The sequence below is a fragment of the Dipteris shenzhenensis genome, chromosome 32, assembly GCF_047967505.1.
Source record: "Dipteris shenzhenensis isolate YYH24624 ecotype China chromosome 32, Dip_SZ_1.0, whole genome shotgun sequence".
NCBI lineage: Eukaryota > Viridiplantae > Streptophyta > Polypodiopsida > Gleicheniales > Dipteridaceae > Dipteris > Dipteris shenzhenensis.
Genome location: NC_141627.1, coordinates 27,474,714 through 27,495,115, shown reverse-complemented (window position 1 = coordinate 27,495,115; position 20,402 = coordinate 27,474,714). Strand labels below are relative to the sequence as shown.

General features: G+C 42.1%; 1 protein-coding gene across 1 annotated transcript; it reads left to right on the top strand.

Moving 5' to 3' along the window:
• The first annotated feature begins 1,968 nt into the window (after window positions 1-1,968).
• LOC147880540 (mechanosensitive ion channel protein 10-like) lies at window positions 1,969-6,763 on the top strand. The gene is made up of 5 exons (XM_087370894.1): window positions 1,969-3,891; window positions 4,165-4,288; window positions 4,523-4,816; window positions 5,248-5,450; window positions 6,155-6,763. Exons 1-5 carry the CDS (start codon window positions 2,069-2,071, stop codon window positions 6,480-6,482), a joined length of 2,772 nt encoding a protein of 923 aa, XP_087227020.1. The 5' UTR covers window positions 1,969-2,068; the 3' UTR covers window positions 6,483-6,763.
• The last annotated feature ends 13,639 nt before the right edge of the window (window positions 6,764-20,402 follow it).

Sequence of the window (20,402 nt, the reverse complement as noted above, 5' to 3'; positions counted from 1 at the left end):
TGCGGATGGAGTTGGGCAGGGGAATTCCCCTGCCCAGTGTAATTCCCCTGCCCAGTGTAAAATGAAATGAGGGCAGGAGAAACATTGAATGCTCCTTCTAGATATCACTTGTCCAGGGAGTGTTGTGTATGCACAACATGCCTGCCAGCTTGTTTTTTCCCCTCTAATTGGTCCTTTCGACTCTTCGTGGGCATTCACAACTTTGGTGTGTAATCAGCTTGAAATATACCTTTACAAGCTCGTGGTAGAGAGCATCTCTAAGGGCCTTGGGAAGGTGTTCCCATGCACTTGGGGTGCGAGCACCTAGGTGCTTGACAGTGATAGCTCTAATGTGCGAGCCGGGTGCCCAAATGTGTTGCTCAACGCTTCAGGGGATTGGATTGGCCATGGGTGCCCATTTTTGTAGAATGTGAGCGGGGATTCGGGAAACAACACCTTAGAGAGCATTCTCGCATGTAGACGGACCTTAGCAGGAAATCAAGGCGTTGAAGTAGGGAGAGAGCGAGGGTATACTCCATCCCGTCTCCTTCAACGATTATATCGATGCTATCAGGCAAATGTATGGTGCAAATAACGTTCAGGATTGGTTGAATGAGGATGAAAAAGCTGGCAATTCTACAATCACGGCTAACTTCGCAGAAATTCACAACAATAGGAGTGACCTTCTCTAGCGTGATTGCGATTGTAGAAACCTAGAGACTGGGGACGAGTCGGGAGTGGGAATGTGCTCTTAGAGGCAAATTCAAGTGGAGGTGACCTTTTACAAAGGAGGTTATTTCCAAGATCTCCAAGTTGACTACTTGGTCAAAATAAATCTATATTCTCCAAAATGGTATGAGTTCGCAACCGCTATAATTGCGAAATAAGGCATTGATTTGTATTAATTGGGATTGGATTATAGCCATGTTTAAACTTTAGTCTACAAGATTGACATAACATAATTTATGTGAAAATTTGTTGTTTTAGGCTAGCAACTGATGTGATACTGAACAGTGGAGGGAATCATGTGAAGTGTTGAGGCTGTCACACAATCTCGAGATTGTAGCGACTCGCCATTACTTTTATTGAAGGTCTGCACTCTCGGCAGGCAATCTCAGAGTACTATCAACGCATGGGAGCGTGGGAGCTGGCAGTTTGTCTCTCGATTGTTTTGGAGTCCAGCTCTTGAGCCACCCACGATTCACGAATAGTATTCATTTTCATTGATGATTTCTGCATTCTTTTGTTGTGGGATTGAGACAACAGCCTACAGATCAGAGATCTGAGAGACTCTCACAGAGCCCACTGCACGCATCTGAAGAAACATTGGAATTTGAATCTCTCCCGCGATTCGCAATTGTTTGTACACTGTCCTCATGTGAGAATCAACAGCAAGCTCCACTCACATCGCCCATTGTTTTCTAATACAATTCGCAATTGTTAGCTTCACTTCGCTAACAATTTGCTAACATTTCACAATTGTTAGCTTCACTCTGCTAACAATTCGTAATTGTTTGTACACTCTGCTGTGAAGATCGCCAGCAGCAACAAGCTGCATCCATTGCCTTTGCTAACAAGGTGCAACAAGCTCGACTCATTCATTGCCTTTGCTAACAACCTGCATTCTCTCATCTTCTCCGACTTTCCTTTCCTTCTTAGCTCCAGAAACAGTATGATCATATGATGTTTTCTTGCAGCCGTCAACTTTTGCAACTCGACTCGCAGCTTGTTGGAACCTTACGAGAAAGCACCTGCGGACCTTAACTAGATACCTTCAGTTGATTCTGTTACTTCCTCCTGTTCCTTTCCACGGTTCTCCGCTCTGAAACCGGCCGAACACCCTACAATAAATGATCGAGAAGATTCACAACGAACGGAGTCGGTGTACCACACTGTGTGCCCACAGACGCACAGACATACTGATACGCTCTTTTCATGGGCGGCGACTTACTCCGGGATCACATCCAAGCTGCAGTCAGGACTCAGAAGTCAGTCGTCTTCCAAACCGCTGGAGGCAAAAATTTCTCCAGCCTGCATTGTTAGATCTTTGATCGAGCTCCAACTCGGGCCACAGCAATATTTCTGCAGCATGAACGAAGTCGTCGTAAGACTCGAGGGCAGTCCCGAGACTGTGAGCCCTCTCGCAGCGAACGGAACGCGACCTCGACATGTCCTCCAGTCAGATATGCAGCCCAGGACGTTTGAATACCAGAAAAGTAGAGCCAAAACCTCCGGCGTTGCCAGCAACGGAGGTGAACTCCCGCAAAGAAGACTCTGTGAGGATTCCAACGACGCAATTTGGGAGGAATTTGTGAGCCCCGACTATCATGTCTACAGCAAGGTCGACCAGGAGGATCCGAGGGTCGCTCACTTGTCTATGGACCTCGGCATCGCTTCCACACACTGGGACAAGGCCCCAAGGCATCGCTCTTTGGATTTGGATGTACACATCTCGGAGCCTGATCTCGTGAAGTTGCAAGACACTGTCTGTAGACCGCTCTCCGATCACCTTGTGGAGAGAAACTTCACCATCCGTCCGAGAAAGTCAGGGGCGGGTGTGCCGTCTTCACAGCGGCCACCCGCGACGAGGCAGCAGGGAGCTGCGCGATCTCCCCTGCAATCAAACGCTCCATTCGTTATGTCGAACGAGGGCCGAAGTCGAGCAGACTTGCAAGAGGTTGTAGGGAAGTCAGAGACCAAGGAGGAAGAAGAAGCGAAGCAGCAATCTGCTAGAGCAAGTAAGGCCGAACACGAAGCTAATCTGGATCTTCCAGCGCGGAAGAGCACCTGCAGATTTGAGGCGAACAGCACAACATCGACGCTGCCGAAGAAGAACGTCGGTCCTAGCAGATTGGCGTCGCATCAGCTTCGCAAAACAAAGACAAAATCGAGGCTCGTCGAGCCGGCCTCCACCGTTCGAGTTGACAAAAATGCAGCTCTTCCCCCCGCCAGCCCTGCAAGGCCCTCCGTCCGCGTTGCAAACAGAGCAGAAGATGATGAAGACGATCCTTTCAAGGACGCCGATTTCCCAGACAAATTCCGGCAGGGAAACTGGAAATGCATAACGCTCACGCAATGGGTTTCGTTTTTCATCATAATGACAGGCCTGGTGTGCAGCTTGACGGTATCGCGTGTGAAGGACCGTCTTCTGTGGGGGTTGGGACTATGGAAATGGTTTCTGCTGGTGCTGGTTGTGCTCTGCGGGAGACTAGTATCAGGATGGCTAATCCGACTGATTGTGATCATCTTCGAGAAGAATTTCCTGCTGAGGAAGAAGGTGCTCTACTTCGTCTATGGGCTTCGAAAGGGCGTCCAGAATTGCCTCTGGCTAGGCCTCGTCCTCCTCGCCTGGAAGCTGATGTTCGACCCCAAGGTGGAGCGCTCCCCTAGCAGCCATAAGGTCCTCGCTTTCGTGACAAACCTCTTGGAGTGCTTCCTCATCGCCGCTGGCATCTGGCTCTTCAAGATCTTGGCTGTGAAAGTGCTCGCCTCCTCCTTCCATGTCAACACTTTCTTTGACAGAATTCAGGAATCCCTCTTCAATCAGCATGTCCTTGAAGCCCTTTCCCGTCCCCTGCTCCTAGACATCGCTTTGGATCAATCCCACAAGCCAGAGCGGAGTGCTGCACCCAGCATGCGCTCGTTGTCAGCGGATAAGAAAGGAGGTAATGCCAATAAACAGGCGATCAATGTTGAGGTATTGCAGAGGTTAGACCCTCAAAACGTTTCTGCAGGGCTTATGGGAAGATTGATGAATCTGGTGAATCATCCGGGGATTGCAACACTGGTCACGACGATTGACGAGTCTGTTATTTCGGAGGAGGATGCTCATGACATTGAAATCAACAGTGAGATGCAGGCTAAGGCCGCTGCGAAGATGATATTCAAGAATGTGGCAGAACCAGGGTCTAGGTGCCATTCTTACCCCTGTTTGATTTCCTTGTTTTTGACAGTTTTGCTCGGAGCGTTGATTGGCAAAAGGGGAAGGGACAGGAGATATCAATATCATGCCAAGGGAAGATTATAAACAATCACAAAAACTGAGCGTCATGAGTTTTTGTCTACTGGAAACGATGAGGATTAGGATGCCATTTTCCCCAATTGTCATCAATTGAGATTAGGTTGCCATCTTTTCAATTATTGCAATGTCACTAACGAGAGCTCAGATCGCTTGTCCTATTACAGTAGCATCAAGGAGGATGATCTGTTACGATTCATAGGTCCAGAGGAGGTTGCCAAAGTTCTTCCTTCTTTCGAAGGTGCCAGGGATACTGGGAAGATAACAAAGAAAGCTCTAAAGATTTGGGTGGTACGTGATCACTGTTACAGAAGGACGTTACTTCATTTTATATGTAGGATCCCGCATCAGCAAGCAGAAATCAAAAGCATAGCCTGAATGATATGTACTGGTTGTGTCAATTGTTAAAGATCAAGAGGAAGAGCTATTTCTATTCGTTGTATCAATTGCTAAATATAATGCATTCAGATACACGCAAAAGACAATGGTTGATTCTTATCACTGTATTTGTGAATTCATTGCCAGGTGAGAGTTTATGAAGAGAGAAGATCATTAGCGCATTCATTGAACGACACAAAAACAGCTGTGGACGAGGTGCACAGAGTGCTGAGCGTCATAGTGGCCATAGTCATCATCGTAGTGTGGCTACTGGTTTTTGGACTTGCATCAACGCATGTGCTTCTGTTCTGCATGTCGCAGCTGTTGCTGGTGGCTTTCATGTTCGGTAACACATTGAAGCAAGTGTTCGAGGCCATCATCTTCCTGTTCGTGATGCACCCTTATGATGTAGGAGACAGGTGTGTAATCGACGGAAATCAGGTGAGCACAGCAAGACTAAAGTGCATATAATATACAACTTTACACAAGTGATTCAAGTTTGAATATATTAGCAACTGTTGCAAAGCACCCACATTTATGTACATAAAAGGTAATCCAATGCTCCAAAATTATCTCACTGTTTTAATATTGTTGTTCTTGATCTTTTGAGGCTGTCGGTAAAGAGTGCATAGGAATTGGCTTCACAATTACTTCAAATTCTCATGTTTTACAACTTGAAAGTTTAATGGTAATGGGAATGATGAAGTAGAACAACGTGCGTTATGTATAATGCTGCACAGAACCTCCCATAAAAAGTGATTTAATTGGATGATGATTGAAAACGAAGTTGCGTGTTGGCTAACTTGCAAGCTCAATGACGATAAAGACAACATGATGAAGTAAGAAGATGTGGTTGTTAATGTTTTACACAGATGGTGGTGGAAGAGATGAACATTCTGTCAACAGTATTCTTAAAGGCCGACAATGAGAAGGTCTACTACCCCAATGCGGTGCTAGCTACCAAGCCCATCAGCAATCTATATCGCAGTCCAGACATGAGGGATGTGTTGGATTTTTCAGTCCACATCTCCACTCCCAACGACAAGATAGCAGCCCTGAAGGACAAGATAACAGCGTAAGCTCAATTCATGTGCTGTGTCCCAAATAATTGGAGCTATGCTTTTTGAGCTCAGATGCTCGTTTCTGATGGATGTTTATTGTCTAGGTTTGGGACGCTTGCTTATTTTAATGGGTTTCTACTGTCATTCTGGATGTTTTTTTGTTGAGATGGGCTTCTAGTGTCTTTCTGGATGAGCACTTTGAGACCCTTGGATGCTTTAAATTTTCAAATATGAGGTTTCGGACTTCTGTTTGTAATAGATTTGTATTGTTTAAATTGCTAAACCCTTATTTTTTACTCAGGCAGCCTAATGCAGACTCAAAAATTTCAGCTCAGCATAAGCCGAGTGTTTTTGCATCTATAAACCATTATTTCAGATTGGTTTCGAAAGTTTGGGCTTGAAAGACGCGGAGTGTTTACATCTAAAAACGTTGTTGTTGTCTTTGAGCATGTTTTTGTAAATTTGGGTTTGGATTATTGTTTGATTTCGGATGCTTGTTTCTGCTGGCTGTCTCTGTATTTGATGGGTTCTTGGGACGCTTGTTTCTGGTTTTCTACTTTTGATACGCTCGTTTCTCATGGGTTTAATTGTCTTTCGGGATGCATGGGTTTTGGGCGTTTTGTTTACGCTTATTTTTCATGTCTATGTCGTTTATCCTTATGTATAGAAGAGCAACACTAGACAGCATTTCGTGACGCTGTAATGCATGATGATGCAGGTATATTGAACTCAAGCGTGAACACTGGCACCCCAAATTCAATGTACTTGTGAAAGAGCTGGAGGATTTGAACAGAATGCGCGTGTCTATCGTGATGCAACACACCATCAACTTCCAGAATATGGGCGACAGAATGAGTCGCAGATCTGACTTGCTCCTGGAGCTCAAGAAATACTTCCAGGAGCTGGGCATCGAGTATCGCCTCCTTCCACAGCCCGTGCACCTCGCTCAGTACACAACTCTTCCGACTTATACGATCTCCCAGCAACAGCAGCAGCAGCAGCAGCAATATGCCGCCTCCTATATTCCTCAATATACGCGGCTCTAATTTGTTCTGTGTGGCATACGTTGATGCCCAATCACGAAGACGTGCAGAGCAGCACCCTTTTCTGGCATACGTGAAGCCCAATCACGCGGGACGTGCACAATCTATTTGCCGCCTCCTCCATACTGTTTAAGTAATTTGGGGAGTACTGGGATGCAAGACGTGGGTAGCAACAACAAGCCTTTGGCCCCCGCCCCTTTCATCGTCGTTGCCGGAGCACAGCTTGATTCCGCTTGAATGTGTACTTTGCATGGTGTATAATCGTTGACGGCCACCATTACAGACAGTATACAATCGCTTAATATAGCCATTTTGTCCGACCTCGTTTCTCCTTTTGTCTAATTTACACTATTATGCCTGTGCACACACGCTTGAAAATGCGAGGCTCATAGCGAAAATGGAAGTATGCCTCCACACTCGCTCTAAGAGAGCAAACTCAGGAGCTTGAACCATTGACTGGAGGGAGAGGAGAAGGCCAAAAGCTATCCCAAGTAATAAGGCACTCACAAATAGCAAGCACTGTAGTTGGTGTAAGTTGTGGCTTCACAAAGCTGGCTACAAAACATCCAAAGGAGGAAGACTAGCTTGGCCTTGTAGTTGGTGTGGAAGAGGTCTCTTTCGTCTTTGAAAAATATTTACGAAGTTGTGGCTTCACAAAGCTGGCTACAAAAAATTCCAAAGGAGGAAGACTAGCTTGGCCTAGTTGTGATACTACTAGAAGGCAAGAGAATGAGTTAAAACATGAACCAAAGACATGATTCGTTGTTCGAAGCTAATCGCAAATAAACTCCCCTATTCTCCAAAGATTGATGTTGAAGGTCAGTTTAGAGATGGTAGGAGAGGCCCATTCTACATTGACGTAAAAATGGATGGGATGAGTGTTATTGGTCTGGTCCCCATCTAACTTTGGTAGGTTCGTCTCTAGTAACACTACATCATCCGACCTTGGCATAGTGTTGGAGGTTGGTTGGGATAGGCCATAGGAAGGGTACCTTAACATTGTAGGACCACATCCTAGGAGCATACAGGAGCCTAGGCGACTCATATAAAATGTCATAATGAACGAATCAAATGTGATAGAGGAGACCAATTTGAAAACACTGGTCCAAATCACCATGGCAATAGGATAGCTCCACAAGCACTACTTGTAGGATTCCTTTGCAAGCTGACATCTCATACAAAGAGAAGGTCTAACAATTTGTTGTAAGGACAAGCCCACTATAATGCCCCTAGGAATGATAGCCAAAGAAAAGTATGAAACTTTCTTATCTCTATCCAAAAATGGGTCTTGAAACTCACCAAAGATTGCTCAAAAATCCCTTGTGCTTGCCAGTGCTTTATGGCATATGCTTGCTACTGCTAAATGGTTGTGGATATATGGTGAATATATCTCTATTGAATCTTGTATCTTGCCATCATCGAATACTAGGAAAAGGCGCTCCCCAAGGCCACTCCTTGAATCCTAGTCCAACTCTACTAGATGTCTCTCATGAAATATCCAAAGTCTCCATCTAGGCTCCTCTCTAACTATTGATCGGGAGGGATCTAGTGACCATTGCTTTCCCAGGCAGCTTATCACTCCTAGTAGTCCATCGGTTGCGTACACATAAGTTTGTGAGAAGAATGTACACAATAATATAAGAAAGGCACTCGCCCCACCCTCACACATACACATATGCCAACTCACTGAAGCATTTAGACCAATTGAAAATAGGCTAAGGATCCTCTTGAGGCTTAGTGAGATGCTCTCTCCATGGCAAGAGGATGGCTCTCATGATCTAGAGTCAAGTGGTAGTGACATGTGGGGGAGGTCCTCCATGATCTCCTAACCTCCCTCTCCAATACTATAGGCATGCCATCTTGCTAGTCTAGAATTAATGTGGGAATTATATTTGAGGGTCTTATAACAAAGGTGAGAGGTCATCAAACCTCAGCCACTTCTCAAGCAGTGATTGAGCAGGGACTACTAAGTTAAAGAAAATAGGCCATAAGAAAGTGCAAGATGAGAGTGATAGCTAAAGTAAAGTCCACAGTTGTCAAGAAAAGGAGTGTGCAGCCATTAAGGAATGTAGAAAAGTCCAAGGCTATTAGTCAAAGGACTATTAAAGAGGAGGATAGAAGTTGGTTGATAGTGTCTAGAAGGATGACAATTGTAGTCTCTTTCAATTGACATTACGTCTTTTTTTTAAATTAGCAAAGGATATTGGATGAGGGTCAAAGGCACGAGAGGGGTGCTCATTCACAACATTATTAGACCATTACTCGCTAAGTTTGGACTTTGGCTTATCGATTTCAATGCTAAGCCAACAAAACATGATACCTAAACAATCAAGAAACAAAGAAATTATGGATGTAAAGTTTCATGGCTTTATGATTCAACATGCACGATGGTGGGATAGAGAAATAATGGGAGTGAAATTATATTCAATGAATCTTTTTAAAAGGGCCAAGGTTTGCAAATTCTAAAATGAATAGATTCAAGGTGCTAAGGATATAGTATTGAAATGTATTAAACTAATAGTTTACACTAATGATGAAATTCTAATACATAAACTTCTTGACATAGACGAAGATATTTAGGAGACTAAGTTAGAAAAGATATATTACGAGAGTTGAATGTGATAAAATAGGACTACTTGAGGAAGGAAATCCCACACATTATTTCTATGAGCAGTGAGTAAAGGATATGATTGAAAATTATGAAGCATGCAAATGCAAGCAAGCTAGTGAGATTGAGGGTGAGAGGCCACAAGTAGCCATGCATTGTTCACTCTATTGTCTTAACCATGATGAGTGGATGCTAATATACAAATCCATTAAGGGGGAGTTTTCAATGACTACTTTACCATGAGCCATTACCATGTGCTAACCCATGTTAACACAATAGGATAGTCTACACCACACAAATTGTATCTATTCAACTACAAATTGGATTAGCTTTACCACCAATAGATGGATTTTCAAATTTGGGGACCTTCTTGTGCTATCTATGATGGCATAAAAGGGCCTTCGTTTGAGCTATCTTGTGATATGAAGACTCAATTTCTGATTCAATAATTATCGTGAGTTTAGATGCATTCTGCTTTGTACATGCCATCATGAGCAGCAAGTGGAGAGGGTACAGAGGTGATGGGATTTAGGATGAATGCGTGAAGCGGTTCAGTATGGAGAGAGACTGAAATGAGAACCCAATGCAAATGAAGTTTATTTCCTCTCTAAAAGGTCCAAAAATCCACCTCACCTAAGTAGGGCTTTCACGAAAAACATTTGAGACCTAAAATTTTTGAAAACTTATTAAAATCTCACAAACTGTCAACAAAACAAAAAACAATAATAAAAACTAAGGACTTTTGAATCTTTCTATCCTCATGGCTCATTTACTTGTATCCATGCACATCCTTACCTTTAATGAGTTGCACACCAGCTTGCACTCTTGTCTTGCCTATGAGGAGTTATAAATTCTCCTTCTTTGCTCTGTGTTTACCTCTTGCATAGCTTTGAGATACCAAGATTGTTTATATGCTAGAGTTGTAGCAACCCTTACTAGCAATATGTCGAGTAGCTTGATTATATGCACATTTGCAAGTAAGCAAATGAGATTCTTCATGGCTTGAGTTGACTAGAGTCCACGGCTTCCATAATACCATGTATGATGCATGAGCATACAAAATGTGATGGCAATGTACAAACTAGATTAAAGGGGATAAAAATTCACAATAGCAAGAATTGGTGAAAAAGATTACATATAAGAATTTGCCATGTTTTGTGTGAAATAGTTCTTTTCCCATGCAATCTCCATATTAATGGAAAAAGCACCCAGGAGAGTCTCAACATCAATTTCCTAAAAACTTTTCTTTTGGAATAGGTACCAAGGTATTAAGTGCTAACCATACTTGAGCCAAGGTACCAAGGTATTAACAGCTAACCATAGTCGAGCCTTTTCCAACCTTTTTGACCTTTTTTTCCCTCATAGTCATTGTGCAACACTCTCCATACATCAAAGTCATCAATACAATTCAGTCTATCATTGTTTTCTTTGCATATAGAAATCTCAAAGCTTTTGGTTTGCATGGAGGTTTTCCTGATTTTCCTTTAAAAAATCATCTTTTCTAATGTTTACTTGGTGAGAGTGCAATCCTATATTTGCAAGTTTCTTTCTAAATTCTTTCAAGCATTGTTTGACTCTCTTCTTTTGGCTTCAAGTTATATGCATCAATGCTATACAAATAAACACGCTTCTCAACTATCATTATGATAGCATGAAGCATTACTAATGTGTAATCTCTCTAAGGGATTTCCAAGACTTATCTTCTTCATAAAATCCCAATTTAATGGCTTTCTTGGATCAATGTCTCTAAGTTTACCAAGCCATTTTCTCTTTTCTTCCTTACCTTTGTTCTTTTACTCTTTCTCCCATGCACGAGGGGCAAGGGCTCTTCATTCACTCTATGTGAAAACACCAAACAAGCATTTGTTGTTTTTCATATCAGTAGTAGCTAGAAGCCATTCTACTTGGTAGGATCCATAGGCTTCAACATGAAGTGGCTCACCATTGTTATGTCCATTTATTGCATTAGGAATATGTGTTTGGTCAAAGAAAAAATACAATAGATATCTTTCCAACACTTCCCAACTTATATGTATTATACAGTCACAAAAACAAAATCCATGCTACCTCAAATGTAGCTAGCGACCAAACCTCTTGTTCTAACTGAATATTGAACTCCTTTGGTCATCAAGGGAAAACTCCATGGTCAAATACATCCCTTATAGTTAAATTCAAAATTGCTAATTTTTTATGTTTATCACCTCTCTTTCATCAAGTTTTACAATAATCTTTCATTTCCATTACATTCTTGCATAACCATGGCTTGTAATATTTCTTGGACATTCATCACAAAATTGTTGTTCATTGCTAGCTCAAAATCCTCCATCTTTCCATCATGTAGTTTTATTATACTACAAACATGTTGAGGCTCACCAACTAGACCAAGTACTCTAAAACAGTAAGAGCATAGTGAGGTTTATCAATAATTTTTTGACTTTGGTAGTAGGTCCTTTACTTTTGGCCCAATTGAAAGGAATGCTGAGCCTTGCTTTAACTTCTTAAATATGTGCAAATATGCCCTCAAACCTATGCCTACAATATCCCACACACCTTGTATGTAGTCACTAAATTGCTTCATAACTCATGCATTGACTTGGGGATTATATTCAATCTGACTTAATCAAATTTGGAATGATGTGTAGAAGATTCTAGACTTCTTTTTGTGAACAATGCTGAAGAAACACTAGAACCTACTTAGAACTCTAGTATACATTTTGAGAATAATATCTTTCTTAGTGTACTCTACTCCTCTCCTTGAAGCTTTCCCACAGGCAAATTCAAAAGTGAGGTTTCACTAAACATTGCATCATAAAAATTTCAAATCTGCTTAGTCTGAATATATTCTACTAGTGTTATAAGAAGGGGAGCCTAAGCTCTGAGATTCAACAAAAGATACATACCTAGACCTGAAGATGTTTTAAAACCTTGTCTTCCTTAGTATACTACAGTCTTCTCCTTGAAACTTGCATGACAACAAATTTATTGCCAAAACATGTGAAAGACTATTTTGAATAAATTTGATTTAAAATAACAAAAATTGAGCGAAGTCATAATCACAATCCGTCCATATCTCTGTCAGATCTGAAAGCAATCTTGTAGGTAGTCAAAATTCACTAGAATTTGTTCATAAAGTGAAAATAAATGCTCATTACCAAACTAAGGACAAGAAATGTGAAAGAAATCCAAATTGTTATGAAGGTTAAAAGATGCATGAAAGGAAGATATATTTTTATGCTCTAGTAACTTTTAACTTGAACATCAATCTTGTTTGATCTTGAAGATATATTTTTATGCTCTAGTAAGTGTGAGATTGAAGATCAATCTTGTTTCAAGGAATTCAAGTAACTCCCCTAAGCTAGAGGCATGCTGAGTCATTCTTCCCTATAGTCACATTGATTGTATGATAAACTCAAAGGAATATCCTCAAGATCTTGTGAATCTTGACTCAAACACTTTAATATGGAGAGGAAATGTAGATGAGGAAACACTTAGGGGGCACGGGGCTAGGTATTTTGGCAGGTGGGCAGTGGCATTGAAAATGGAAATGGCTTCCTCACCATCCCCCTCATTCACTAGTTCAGGATATGCTACATGCATTGTGTCAAAATTGCTAACTAGGGACTCTTGCATGTCTTGGAGATCTTGTAGCGCCCAGTTGAACAAAATAATAATTCCGAGGGGGTGGTAGGTCATGGAGTGATATGCTGCCAAATGGTTTTGAGTATGGAATGCCGAAGTGCAGCCATAGGTCTACATCCAATCGATATAATCTTGGATGCTTTCGAGAGTACAAACCTAGGCACTCAGTTCTTCAAGCTTTGCGAGTTGCATCACTTCATCATTCGGGGGGAAGTTGGTGGACTCAATACAATCAAAACCAAACATTAATCATGAAGAGAATTGACCTCTGGGAGGGCATTCAACAATGGAAAGGTAGATCTTTTTTGGTATACGACAAAGAGTTCAGTTAGGTTGAGAGTACTTCCTTCTTCCTTCGTCCCTATCCCTACTCCAGCCAGGGACATAGGGGATCTCTGCATTGTCCTTAATACTAGGTGGAAACTACAAGACTCTAGGGGCAAATGGAAATTCAAATTCTCCTCCATTTGGTCAATCTCAATCCCTGATAAAATGTATGCCCTGCTTTGGCTAATAATGCATAAAGCTGTGGACCAACAGTAGAGGACTAAGAATTGGAAAGGGAAATGGCAAATGCATGAGGTGCCCCTCTTCAGAGGAAGATGTCTTCCACCTCTTTGTTGCATGTCCTACTACTAGAAAGGTGTGGAAAATAGTACAATTTGAAACAGGAGAACCAATAAATTCGAAAGCTATTCTGCTAGGGAATTCTTCAAAGACAAAGCAAAAGATATGGGCACCCATTAAAGCACATACACTGTGGTTTATTTGGATAACCAGAAATAATTTTCAGTTTAATAAAATTGAGTTGCATGCTAACATACTTTTTCTCAATTGGATGTACAGGACCAAAGGAAAATTGCAAAGATGATAAATCAATTCAGATCTAATGTTGCCCTTTTTAATGTTGATCTTCAAGACCATGTACAAAGATGCTTTGGGATGGACAACACTACTCCCTTTGAAATCCCTTCTGAATTTACTGGTTTTCTTAAGAAGGTCCCACCTCCAACTGTAAAGAAGGAACCATTTTACCTAGTGAAGCCCATGCTGTTGCCTCTAATAACTCTGATAGTTCTCATGATTCAAATGACTTCAACTACTCTGACTACTTTATTGATGATGGCATAGATGATACAGATGATTCATATGTACCTCTCTTTTTAAGCCTATTGTTAACTTGTGACAAACTCAAAAGCCTTCAAGCTCATGAGTATCTGTCAGAAATGTTTTGCTAAAGAAACTTCTCCCCATGGGGGCTGGCTGTTCTACTCTAAAGAACATGTATTTATCATATTTTTTATGATATAATATACTACAAACTTTTTTTTGCCCAAAAAAAAAACTTATCTTTTTCTTTGCGATGGCCCAAGACCAAAGCATACAACCATTTCAGTTTTGGAGATTCATAGAGAATTTGAAGACTATCAATGACTCTGTTGGAACTAAGATCAAGATATTGCAAAGACATCCTATTTGTCAAAGGTGTTGGGCAACATGTTGAACTAAGATTGGATGTTTCCAGAGAGATGCTGCATGGATAGATCAATATGTTGCAGAGCTAAGTAACTAGATAAGGTAGTTCATATGTCACCCATTAAAATAATTCTATGAAGAGCAAGCCACCATAATTTGTGCATCATGAGCGAGAGAGAGAGGTGTGCAATGCTACAATAACTTTTTACCTACATGAAAGCAATGACAAGGCTTAACATAGATCCAACTTTAAATTTCCCTAAGAAGCATTTAGATATGGAGATTTATAAATAAAATCTTAAATTGTATTTCTTGAAATGAAAGAGTCCCAACTTTGAGACCCTATGTAGTAGGTCTCTAACCTGTCGTAGATGGGTCATGCTACTCTTCTAACAAAAAACTATCTTTTGGCAGTTGATCTTGATCATGCATTTGATTTTGGATTCGACATTGTGATTGGTCTAGTCCCCTACCATTCGGTCCTGCCACCTGAAAAAAAGGTTGATCAAGTTAGAGTTGGCATGCTCTGAGAGGTAATGTCGCCGAACAGATGCATTTGCCATCTCTGTTAAGTCACGCCCAATGGTGTCCCAAAATGCTTGAAAAACTTAGTTGTGAAACCATGAGGACCCAAAGACCGATCATTCTCCATCACTAATAGTGCTTCCTCCAATTCATCGGTCATTAACATCCGGCCTACCCAACAAGATCTTTGGAACTTTGACACTCGCGACTTCAGTCCATAAAGGACCTCATTTAAACTTGCTGACCATGCATGGTATTGAGAAGTGGTGTCACCGACAATTGCACTTAGCTCCTTATGGAATCTATCTGTAGTTTGCCAAAAGTTTGTCACACAAGGTTTCCATTGGCATCCATCACCTTGTCAATAGCCTCTCTCTGCTGTTTCACCTTAATTGCTTGGAAGACTCTGGAGGGACAATCACCCACTACCAGTGAATTCTGATGACTCTTTATCCATGCCATATCGTCCTTCTCAAGCTCGATTCCGTTAATTGTAACTTCAGCCTCAACCAATAAGGTTGTTAGTATCTCATCCTTTGGACCCTCTAATACCACCGTTTGAAGTGCCCATAGAATGGCCATCAAATTTTTCTCCATTCCTTTATGCCTCATTTTGTACTACTTATCAAAATCCCTTGTGTGGAGTAGCACTTTTTTTATCCTAGCATCCCACTTATCGCAAGGTTTAAGGCATCAATCACTTATTTTGCATCACAACTTCCTTACCTCTGCATAGAATCTACGAGATTCAAGATAAACCTTATTGAATTTAAAAGGCTTGTTTCATGACCTCCCTATCTCAATCGGGATGCTAAAGGACCAAGAAGACCTATGTGAAACTCTGATCCATTTCTGCAAATTGTTCATGAAAAACCAAGTAGATCATTCGAGTCTAAATCTCCACAGTCAACCAAGCCTTGTGCGAGCACTAAATCTTCCTAGGCCTCATGTTCAGAGCTAGAAGGCAAACAATCAACATGAGATCTATACTCTACTCTATCAATATGGCTATTGGGGGCATACAAACTAACTAATTTCCCTTCGAACCTGTTGACTATTATAGACACTGCTAAACACAACTTTCTTTATCCTTACACACTTTTTTGGCATGAAACCCTTTTGACACTAAAATTGCCGTCCCTCGGTGTGGATAGTTGACAAAAACTTCATACTTCAACTTCCTACAAGCAAAGCAAAAACTTGGCCACATTTTAATTCCTACACTGAGACTATATGTGGCCTCTCCTTCCTAATAACATCAAGAACAACTTTTTGTTTCATCTTATTACAAGAGCAAGACAAAACCGAAATGCTATGCACCTTAGTGTCAAACCCCAAAGCGAACAGCGCCTCACTGTGCAATGACTTAATAGGCATCCTTAAAGAAATGGAAGTGATTTTCCTTACCAACACTCACATTCCTAGCCACCTCTTTGATCCCCTTCAGGTCGATGGAGCGCCAGCGTTATCACTACCTTCCTCGCACCCACTACGTACCCAAGCAATTCAAGAGGGGGTTGTTGAGGATGGTGTAAATTGCACCATCTAGATAGGGCATTAGGGGTAGACCCTATTCCTAACCCTAACCCTAAGGGGTACTCATGTATATATTCATGTTTATGATCAATACAACATAGTGTACAGCTAGCTATCTCTTGTGCACTACTCTCTCTCTCTCTCTCTCTCTCTCTCTCTCTCTCTCTCTCTCTCTCTCTCTCACACACACACACACACACACTTGTGTTATCAACTTTCAGCAAGAATAGGAGTGGGTGGTTGAAGATCTACTAGAGGTGGATAGAGTGGGTTGTTTCTTGCTCAACCAAGATATGCATCAGCTAGCAAGACCCAAAAAAAAAAAGTATTGGTGGACTATTGAACATCAAAGTCACTAGCCCTATCCACTTCATAGTTGACTTGGAAAAGATCCATTAAGTCAATGTGTAGAGAGGATGATAAAGAGTATAGAGTAAGTGAATCATAACTCATTCAATGTTGTAAAGAAACACGTCATGATGGTTGGGATATGCTTCACATACTTATTATATTCCCATCATAACTCATTCAATGTTTTAAAGAAACATCATAGTGGTTGGGATATGGTTCATATAATTATTATATTCTCATCATGATTCATAACTCATTCAATGCTTTGTAGTTCATCTTGACAGTAGGTCATTGGTAGATATGGGGGCACGAGTGCATGGCATGGACATGCCGATGGGTGTGGTTTGTCAGCCAAAGGTCATTGGTAGATATGGCAAATCTGGTGCACTATACTTGCGTGCATGGCACACACACTCCTAAAAAATCTCCAAGACTTAATAATGGTGTTAATAGATACCTTTAAGAGTTTCAAAACTCTTAAATCTCCAAGAGTTGATAATGGTGTCAAAGGACATCTTTCAAATTTTTTGGTATTAAAGATGTGGCATCAGCGAGAGTGAAGCACCATTTGTTGATATAGCGACATGGGTGTAGTTTGTCAAAACTCTAAAATCTCCAAGACATGATAATCATTTCAATAAACGCCTTTCAAAGTTTCAAAAGGCAAATCTCAATAAACACCTTGCAATAGTTACAAAGGTTTTTAAAGACGTGACGTTAGTGAGAAACACCATTGGTTGATATAATGGCACAAGTGTAGTTTGTCCCAACCATTGGTTGATATAGCGGCGCGAGTGTAGTTTGTCTCAACAGTAGGTCATTGGTAGATATGAAGGCATGGGTGGATGGGATGGACATGCCCGCGGGTGCTTTGGTAGATATGGGGGCACTGGACATGCCAGCATGTGTGGTTCATCGATCGAAGGTCATTGGTAGATATGGCAAAGATGGTGCAATATACTTATGAGCATGACATGGACATGTCCACGAGCCTTTTGGTTCGTTTTTGTGGGCATGGGATATACACTCTAGTGATGGGGGCTATTGATAGAGGGGACGGAGATGAAAGGGAGGAGGGAAAGGGAGGGGGAGGGGGAAGGGGAGAGGAGGGGAAGAGAGGATGGAAAGGGAAGAGAGGATGAAAAGGGAGGGGAGGGGGAAGGAGAGAGGAGGAGAACGGAGGGAGGGGAAAGGCGAGAGGAGAGGGAGGAGGGAGGAGAGGGAGAAGCGAAGGAGGGGAGGGGAGGGAGGGAGGGGGGAGGAGATGGAGAAGGGAGGATGGTATGAGGAGAGGAGAGACGGAGAGAGAGGAAAAGGAGAGAGAGCGGGAAGAGGAGAGAGAGTATGGAAGGGGAGAGTGAGAAGGAGAAGGAGGGGAGGGGAGAAGGGAGGGAGAGTAGAAGGGGAGGGGAGGGGGAGGGGAGGGGAGGGAGAAGGGAGAGAAGGAGAGAGAGGGGAGAGAAGGGGGGGAGTAGCTCGCATGGCCGCAGTCATGCAAGCCACTCTACCTCTTCTCTCTCCTCCTCTCCTCTTGCCTCTCCTTTCTCCCTCCCCTCCCCTCTCCCCCTCCTTCTCTCCCACCCTCCCTTCTCGTGCGCCCGCTGCCGTACACCCCAACAAAAAAAAGGTGTCGTGCGGTGCGCGATCGCAACTGTGTGAGATGAGGGACAAGGAGGGTAGGAGAAGGGAAGAGGGGAGAGGGGAGGGGAGGGGGAGAGGAAGAGAGAGAGGGAGGGAGGGAGGGAGGGAGAGGGAGGAGGAGAGGGAGAGGGAGAGGGAGAGGGAGAGGGAGAGGACGAGGGAGAGGGAGAGGGAGGAAGGGAAACAAAGAGAGAGGTGAAGGGAAAGAGAGCGAGAGAGAGGGGGTGATGGAAATGAGTCATGGGGTCATTATATAGGCCAAGAAACCCTCAAACCCTAGAATTCAAACTTCCCACTCGCCCCTTCCTCCCCTAGAATTCAAACTTTCTTCTCTCTCTCTCTCTCTCTCTCTCTCTCTCTCTCTCTCTCTCTCTCTCTCTCTCTCTCTCTCTCTCTCTCCTTCCTTAAAATTCAAATTTCCCCTCCCCTCGCCTCCCCTAAATTCTCCCTTCCCTTCCCTCCCTTCCCCTCCCCTTGCCTTCCCATGCGGTCGTACCCCTTCCTCCCTTCCATTCCATGAATTCTCTTTTTTCCATACCTCCCGCAACAAGAAATGTGGCCCCTTTTTAAATTATTTTTTTAAATAAATCCCTACACATAAGTGGAATATAGTCAATCTTCCTTCCCAACCTCTTTCATAGATGATATATAAGCCATGGTCATCACACTTTTTATCATGCTTAAATCCTCATCGGAGACTTGCAAAGTAAATTTAAATATGTGAGTCCCCAATGGGGATGGTACTTAGCACAGGACTCAATCTCACCTACTTTGACATCTGTGCAAAGTTACGTGCCCATCGGATGTCATTTGGAATTCCCTACTTTCCACCACCTCTCATGCATGAGCGTCAAAGACCACTCATCAGAAAAAGCAAGGAAAAATGTATCCATGACCATCCAAATAACATTCGATGGGCATGATACTTTGCACATGCATCAACATAGAATGGATTGACATGCATGCAAAGTAGCATGCCTATGAGATACATGCGCATTCAAATAACAAACTTAGGAGCGTGTTTTTTTATGGTTGTGCATGACACTTGGTGAAAAACATTGTTTAATGCATGATCGACCATACAAACCATATCCAATGGACACAATACTTTGCACACGCTTCAACATAGGTGGTATTGATGCTCATGCAAAGTATTGTGCCCATCAAATACGTATGCATTTGAATAACACACCTCAGAGTGTGCTTTTTCTGACGGATGTGCATGACACTTGGTAAAAAATCGGGTTTAATGCATCATCGACCATGCAATAATATCCGATGGGCATGATACTTTGCACATGGCTCAAAATAGGTAAGATTGATTTGCATATAAGGTAGCATGCCCATCAGATGCCATGCACATTCAAATAAAGCACTTAGGAGCATGTTTTTTTATGATTGTGCATAACAGTTGCTCAAAAATAGTGTTTAATGCATAAGCATATCCAATGGGCATGATACTTTGCAAGCACCTTAACCTAGGTGATATTGATGCCTGTGCAAAGTAGCATGCCCATCGGATATGTGAACGTTTGAATAACACACCTCAGACCATGTTTTTTTAGGGTTGTGCATGACACTTGGTGACAACAATGTTTAATGCATGATCGACTATGCAAACCATATCCAATGGGCATGATACTTTGCAAACATAGTTGGTATTGATGCATGTTCAAAGTAGCATGCCCATTAGATATGTACTTGTTCGAATAACTTTTGACGGTTGTGCATGACACTTAGTGAAAAATAGGGTTTAATACATGATCAACCATGCAAATCATATCCGGTGGGCATAATATTTTGTATGTGAATTAACATAGGAAGAATTAGCATGTGCAAATTAGTGCTTCCATCGGATACATGCGTGTTTTGATTAACACAATTAGGAGCGTGCTTTTTGACGGCCGTGCATGACACTTGGTGAAAAATAATGTATAATGTGTGATCGACCATGCACAAACCATATGCGAGGACATGATACTTTGCATGAACCTCAACATAGGTGACATTAATGTGCATGCAAACTAGCATGCAAATCGGATACGTGTGCATTTGAATAACACACTTAGGAGCAAGTTTTTTTACAACTATCCATGACACTTGGGAAAAAACAATGTTTAATGCGTGATCGACCATGCAAACCATAT

Coding starts and splice junctions, on each gene's coding strand:
- LOC147880540 (XM_087370894.1), top strand. CDS start 2,069: ATGAACGAAGTCGTCGTAAGACTCGAGGGCAGTCCCGAGACTGTGAGC. Junction 3,892..4,164: donor GTGGCAGAACCAGGGTCTAG/GTGCCATTCTTA, acceptor GTCCTATTACAG/TAGCATCAAGGAGGATGATC. Junction 4,817..5,247: donor GTGTAATCGACGGAAATCAG/GTGAGCACAGCA, acceptor TGTTTTACACAG/ATGGTGGTGGAAGAGATGAA.